At 34.7% G+C, this 8,094-nt stretch overlaps 1 protein-coding gene across 1 annotated transcript; it reads right to left on the bottom strand.

Annotated features, from left to right (window-relative positions):
- Positions 1–1,440: 1,440 nt before the first annotated feature.
- Positions 1,441–7,718, bottom strand: LOC149736516 (ras-related protein Rab-27A-like). Its single transcript, XM_089876754.1, has 7 exons — positions 7,461–7,718; positions 6,247–6,344; positions 5,734–5,813; positions 4,647–4,750; positions 4,290–4,413; positions 3,377–3,460; positions 1,441–2,644 (listed from the first exon to the last, which is right to left on the bottom strand). The coding sequence occupies exons 1-7, from the start codon at positions 7,549–7,551 to the stop codon at positions 2,527–2,529; spliced, it is 699 nt and encodes a 232-aa protein (XP_089732880.1). The 5' UTR covers positions 7,552–7,718; the 3' UTR covers positions 1,441–2,526.
- Between the last annotated feature and the right edge of the window lie 376 nt (positions 7,719–8,094).

Raw genomic sequence — 8,094 nt, 5'->3', positions numbered from 1 at the left:
CGGTACTGGGAGGTAAAAAGGGTTCGCCCACTCGTTGCGGTTCTCTAGGAATTTTAGTTGGATGTTTTGGGCTATTGCAGTTCCGAAGTAATTTTCACTGCCGATCTCGGCTATTTTCGTAAAGGCAGCTATTTTCATGTGGTGTTTTAAAAATACCACGAGCTTACGATCGCAGCAGCGGAAACTGTGCGATTTTTGCATAACTGGTACGCATGCTAACCGCTGTCGAGGTGTGCTAAATAGAATCAATGAGCCGTTTCTGTGTGTCGATTACAATTTGAGCCACGGAATGCCACGATTCGTCGTATTTCACGTAACCGTGCTCCGGGCTCCTCACAAAAGGTCGAACAATATAAATCCGAACGTGAACAAACAAGTGACGCTAAGCGATGTGTGACGAAACCGGCCACAGAGTGCGTTGATGCCACATTTACTACTTTGCGTAGGCGCGGCTTAGTCTTTCTTCTTTCTTTTTTGTTTGTAATGTAATAGGACGGGACATCTTTAGCACCTAATATCCAAATATCCCAATCGTGTTTTAAACAGTTAACAACGATTTATGGGAGTCGTGAGGATACAGTTTTTATACTTCTTTAAAAAAAATTTCCGTTTACTACCAAAGAGGGCGAGAAAACAGAACAAAAAGATGACCCATCTTCCCCCCACTCTACTATATAGAAATTGACCTAATCAACATTAAAATTGCCTGACAATGGTTGAAAACTGGTCAGTGTCAAAACAAATTAAATCTGAATACACAATGGTAGAATTTCTTTCCTAACAAACTTAAAAAACTGGACTGTCTGGTGTTAGTTCTGTGGGTTAAGATGGGATACTGTTAGCACCTAAAACTCATATTTTCTGATCTTATTTTTAACAAGTAAATACGTTATTAAATTTTTGATTTTCTAGGTAAAATCTACTTTTTTCTAACATATAGAACTATAGGGAAAGATGAGACACTTTTAGCGCAATATAAAAATAACCGGATCGAGTTTTAAACAATTAACAACCGTCTATTGGAGTTGTGAGGATACAGTTTAATAATTCTTTAAATGTTTCGTGTTCACTACTAAACTGAGTGAGAAAATGGAATGAAAAGATGTCCCATTTCCCGCCAGCCCACAACATACAGTATGGTGGGGGAAGATGGGATATCTTTTAAGTCTTTTTTCTCGTCTCATTTAGTAGTAAACAAGAAAACATTCAAAAAATATAAAACCGTATCCTCGCGACTCCCATAGACCGTTGTTACTTGTGTAAAACACGATCAGGAGGTTTGGATATTATGTGCTAATGTTGTCCCATCTTCCCCCATCCTACTATATATCTTTTGTCTTTTTAAAACTCAACGTAACAACTTACAATAAACTGTTTGGTCATTTATCTGTGGCAAAAGTCAGTATCGCACTAAAAGGACTAAAAACAATGGACGCCGAATGCATCTACAACTACTTGTATATTTAAAACATATAAAACTCGCTTAAACAAATTAACGCAGTTTCCATTATTCGGACAAAGGAAAAAAACATTCTGGTATGTTGATTAGTTAATTAAGAGCGAATAATAATGTAATATTGCACTAATTAGTATTCGGGTGGAGCTAAATGCAAGCGTGGTATATAATGGGCTGCCTGGTGATTGAAAAAAAACACAACGTCGAAAAATGAATGTGCAGCCTATAGATTGGCAAATACGGTCGGAACGTACGTTTTTGTGAATTCTGTAGTACCAGTAGATTAATGGTTTCCAGTAAGTTACATAACATAGTTGTTATATAGTAGGATGGGGGAAGACGGGACACCTATATCACATAATATTTAAATATTCGGATCGTGTTTTAAACAATTAACAACGGTATACGGTAGTCGTAAGGATACGGATTAATTCTTTGAATATTCTTTTTTTACTACCAAATGCGACGAGAAAATAGAATAAAAAGTTGTCCCATCTTCCCCCACCCTACTATAGTATGGATTTGGTATTATAAACATGATACAACAGGTTCAAAAGTGAAATACAGAAAAATGCGTAACTATAATCTTAACTATATATTGTGGGTTTTTACCTAAATTGGACCAGTATTTAATTGCAACTATACTGAAGTGTGCGTTTTTAAATACCGTATACATAACTATACAATGGACATTGGACAGGACTTTTACAAACGGAAAATTGGTGAAGGGCACCAGCTTGGTTTAAGGGTAACTCAAGAAAAGAAAAAAACAGCGATTCGTCACTTTAACTGCATACCGATTATAAGAAAAGTTCACGTGCAAAAAACGATACTAAAACAAAAAATTTAAAAGTTGCAAAGTGATACGGATTTGTGAAAATAGAATGCCATCGTGTATAACGGTAACTGCTCACTTGCATTCTTGGGACGGTATGTTCAATGAAAAAACTAAAACTACCGAACACGGGCGTTCGCAAGAGTTTTTAAATAGAAAATTGTCACTTCTGAGACTTAAACGCGAACGGGTAAATCTGCAGTCAAACCATTGTGCACCAAAGAGGAAGTAAAACTTAGCACGGACAACCGGAAGACTCTGCTTCGGGATTTCCTTGGTTAAGTTTGGGACCATCTTCTGTTCTGTTGCCAAACTGTGCGGGAAGCATCGTTTTGTCCACCACTTCGTCCATACTAAAGCATTGAATGAATGAATAAACATATTTATGACAGGGAAACAATGCATAAATTTTTTTTTACACATAACAATTTACAACATAATTTAATCTTTTTAAAAAATAATTTTGGAGCAATTTAAACAGCGGGACCATTGTTAAATTGCTCAAAAAACTGGGTTGGAGCAATTTTCGTTAAGATTCTTGCACTAGAACACATAGACCCACAAAAATGATAGCAGTATTAAGAAACGAACCTGTAACCTCTGGTGTAGAGCCAGGCTGGTTATTAATGTTAAGATTTAGTGGGTTTTACATTGATTCGGTTTGAATGCTTACTATTTATTAAAGAGTATGAGCGAGTAAATGAGAGAAAGGATTTCCAGCTGTCACAGTTGATCTTATGACAACTGTTTGATTATGTTAAAAGGTAAATTCAGGTTATATAGTAGGAGAAAATTAACACACACCCATTTGGCATGGTAACTATTATGCCGTTAGTAATCGCATATTTATCACTATTCGCATAAACATTTTACCATGCAAAAAAGGTAACAGTTATACATCTGTTCCTAACTACACTCATTATAACCAGGCAATAAGAAACATATAATGACTGCCGTGTTCCTGTTAATTCTCTATTCTTTGTTGTTTTAAATAAAATAAGCTTTATTTTTCGATAACATATTTAAAAATATTATTATTATCTATGCAATGTAACATAAAAGTATATAGAAAAATTAAACTTTACCGTTTCATAACTAGATCCAGTAACATGCTTACTGCTTTGTCCACATTATGACCGGTTGCAGCACTTGTTTCCATGTATGGCAGTCTGGATAAAGTACAACACTTAATTTTTAATCCCATTTCTAATGTATGTGTGAAGTTATGCAGTAATTAGGCCAGAATTGGCTCATTAATCCAGTATTTCAACAGAGAAAATGGTAATATATCAGTTAAGGTAGCAGCATCAATGCATCATTGACTGCAAATGATTGATCTACAATTCACATCTGTGGTTTTACACTTAACACGTTGATTCCGGCGCCATAGCACACTTGGTTAGCGCCTGCCTATAACCCAGAGGTAATGGGTTCAAGGCTCCCCCCAAAAATAATTACCCACAAAGTAACATACTTGGAAACTCGTAAGTTGGCATGAGGTGTATGAAACAGAACACCAATGTTTAACGACTCGTTTTCCGGCCACGCGAGAATAAAGTAAGTTACATTCATTCATTCATTCACCAGAATCTATAGTTGCTCAATAGGTGCTAATAAAAGTAGTATTTTCTTATGACATTCATTAGTAAATGGAGAGTATGATGTATTACCCACAAACAAAATTACTTGATGATATGTGTTTTACCGAAATGTGATGAATGTTAACACCTTTTACTCTATAGCTTTTTTGTTTCAAATTTAGCTGGAAAATACTACAAATACAGTATTAACTTAATGTAGTCAAATTGAGCAAGAATAAATTATTAACCATGCGTTGGAATTATATATTGAACTGAATGCCCTGCTGTAGACAGCTGATGCTTCAAACAGTGGCAATTAACATTCTATGATAGTTTGAGACATAGGCTGTAATCTGAAACCAAAACCAAGGAGAGCCTTGCTGGAATTTCCAATAATATACACATTGGGTGGAATTACCCATATGCTTCTGCACATTCAGATGCTCTTTCTGTGCTGACAGCCCGTAGGTCTTCCAAGTCACATTTGTTGCCACAGAGAATAATATCAGGCGATTCACAATAGGAATGTTGCTTTAACTGATCTGGAAAATAAACAGGTCAACAAGCTTTAAAAGTAAGACCTATACAACTAGGCCTTGCGGATAGAAAAAAAATTAAGCTGAAAACCTAGGTAGCTTATTAAAGTGCTATCTACTGTGCCCAAATCCACATAAGAATTTGATTAGAAAATAATAAAAAAAATCCACATAAGAATTTGATTAGAAATAATATTTATATAAATGATTTTTAACACTTCACAATAAAGAATAGTTACCAAGCCAATTCCTTATATTCAAAAAGCTCTGTTCGCTCGTTAAGTCAAAGAAAAGCAAAAATCCCATGGCATCACGGAAGAAAGCAGTTGTTAAGCTTCGAAACCTGGAAAGTGAATCATCCTTAAATGTTAAGCTTATGATTCATTTGTGCCCAAGATCAGAAAACATAGGAGAATCGAGAATGCCAAAACCGCTTAATCTAATCTTCAAATCAATTAATGGTGATGGTAAAAACACATTTTCAGTGATGAGTACTGGGCTTTGTGAAAGAATGGGAAAATGAGTAATGGTAAGGTATTGTTTGCCAGATCGTTTTCAGAAGCTTAAGCGCTGATTCAGGGCAAAAGCATTGATCGTAACTTCTTGCTTGATTATTTATAAATAATTAAATACATAAACTAAACTTCAGTTGAAAGTGTATCGGACCAAACTGCATAATGTATAGGCCTAAGCAAAGAAAAACCACTGTAATGATTTTACAGCGCTCTTGTGGTTACAGAAGTGACTTAAGAATTAAAATAGCAGGGGTCAATATAATTAGTATTAATGCTGTAATTTAATAAGGCATTAAAATGATAATTATGGATTAAAAATCATATTACATGTATGAAACATATCAAAGACTTTGAATTTAAAAACAGTTTCTGTGAAATTTCGAGTTAAGTAAGAGAAATACGGATAGTAATACAATTACACATAGGTATGACAGAAACGTGATTGAAAAGCATCTATTGTAAACTAGAAAGAAGCCGGTACGCCCAAATAACAAACAAGACACCACCATTATTATGCGCAGCCATGTGTGCAGTGTGTGAGCCTTAAGCAAACATTAACTGCTGGCAATGTGAAAGTAAAGACCAAGAGGTATACACAAAGAAAGCAAAGCATACCATCACACATATCTTATGCTTAACCACTATGATTCGGATTTCAAATACTTTATGCTTATTGCCTATCAATATAAAAATGCAAAAGCTAGGTTTCTAAAATGCTTTAAAATAGAAACCTTACTAAGAGTAAAATTAAGTAATTTTTCCGTAATACAATAACAAAAAAAAGTGAATGAACTTCTGCACATATAAATACCTCTCTTGACCTGCAGTATCCCATAGTTGCAGATGTACACGCTGGGCACGACCAGAATCCACACCAGCTGGTCTGTAACTCTGAAAACAGAATAATATTAAACAAAGTAGGAGAGTTACACTAAAAGAACAACCATATTAATCTTTCTATATTGTCATAAACAAACAGGTAGGTACATAGGTTAGATCTATACAGCAACAAAGTGGTACACTTAACGACATAGGCTAGCCAACATACAGAAAATAGGAAACACTAATATTTTACACCAATTAAAAATGTAATTATAATGCATTCCTGGCCATAGTCAAATTTATTGGAGAAATCCTTTAGGTAGGTAACAGAACCAATGTGTTAGGACACAAGAATGTCTCAATGGACCATGGCCACATCCTCTTGTGTGTAGATAATAAATTATTTACTGACTTATCCTTCCTACACCAGCAGCCTAATTTTGCCATAAATCAAAATTACGCAGCTAAAAGTGTTGATTAGAATCAAAGTAAGGTCATTTACCACTCGCTTTTCCCTAAAGTCAATTCCCACTGTTGTAACAAACTTGCTCTCAAACGAACCATCTGTATATTGAAATAAGAACGAAGTTTTTCCAACTCCTGTAACGTTTACAAAAATATGCATGATCGGAAACATTGATAAAAATGTAATAACTACAAAGTGCATATTTAGTGGTAAGGTAAGGGGTTCATAACATGATATCAGGTATTTTTTAGTAAAATTCTAAAGTCATCTTTATGCGCTATGCCACTCATATCTTAAAGTTTAACAACTGAATAAATGAATGTATGCAACTTTCTTTATCCTCGCGAGGCAGGAAATCGACGGTCATTATCACACGGGGTTTAACACCCCGTGTCAGCTTAGGAGTTACCATGTATGTTACTTTGTGGGTGATTATTTTTTTGAGATTTTTTAAAAATTTTTATGTATGGCTGATAATTTGGACAACCCATTAATGACCACTGGGTTGGAGCAATTGCCGTTAAGTGTCTTGCCCAAGGACACATACGCCCACAATGGTAGCAGCGTCAAGCCCTGAACTCATTACCTCTTGGATAGAGCCCTGAACTCATTACCTCTTGGTTGAGTTAAAGGCAGGTGCGCTAACCACTATGCCGGACTAAAACTGCTATACCAAAAGCATGGTACATGAGTTTAATGTGAAAAATTAACAAATCCACATACAACTTAATAATTGAACAGTAGAATTTTAAAAGATTTTTTATTTTCTATTATTATATTTAATAAAAAATGTATATATATATATATATATTGAATTTATTATCAATATTAATTGCAGTGGATGGTTTTACAATAAAAGCAATTGCAGTGGATGGTTTTACAATAAAAGCAAGTCAATACACCATGATTGAATGGGTTACCTCTTGCCTGCATAATGCAATAATCAATATACTGTACCCAAGCATGTCATGGGTCTGTAATTACTCATAATTAAACTAAAAATAAAGCCTAAGTTTAGTAGCCCTTAATATGGATAAAAAGAAATTATGATTCGTTTCATAAAACTATTAAAGGTTTTCAGAAAATATGATAAGGTAACATAAAAAGTAACCTATTTTGATAAAAAACAAACAGGTTTTGAGGTTTATACACATTATGCACAGCTTTAGAAATAATAAATTATGGACATACTATTACTCCTATTCTATTTATAAAACATTAAAATTAAAGAATCGAAATATGCGAAATACCTGAATCTCCAAGAGCTAAAAATTTGATGAGATAATCATATTCCGTATTGTGGAGTTGTTCGCTTTCCTTCGGCTTATCGCTTAAAGTCATTCTGAACGAAACACTAAACAGTGTTACTTGCAACAGCCTGCTCACGTTATTTTGCCTCACTTGTCTGAGAAGACTGCACAGACCGTGTTGTACTGTACTTCGTGGAAGATTGACAGCCTTTAGACGCGTGTACACCAAACCAGTCAAAATAAATACCGATCTAAAAACGCATTGCGCCACCGCATGAGCGCCCTGATTAATTTTTACCGACACTAAACGGATCTAAAAATTTCCTAGGTTGACAGTACAGCCTGTAGGCCTATACACTAATACCGTTGATTAATAAACATATGTACATCAAGCTTAAACTTTATTTGCCTTAGGTTAGCATATCTAATGAACTAAACTTTGACAAAGTGCCCGAAAACAGAGTGGTCAGTTTTTAAGGGTTAACTCCCATACTACAGCGTTCATTCAGTACACATAATGTATGTAGCCTACAAGTTGAATTTGAAACTTTTTATTTCATTGAAAATTTTAAAAACAACTTTAATGTGTTTTTGTTATCATTTTCACACAAAATACGTAACTTTGCACCATGGA

The sequence above is a fragment of the Ciona robusta genome, chromosome 4 (genome assembly GCF_009617815.1).
Source record: "Ciona robusta chromosome 4, ASM961781v2".
NCBI classification, from domain to species: domain Eukaryota; kingdom Metazoa; phylum Chordata; class Ascidiacea; order Phlebobranchia; family Cionidae; genus Ciona; species Ciona robusta.
This window is presented reverse-complemented; position numbering and strand designations above follow the sequence as displayed.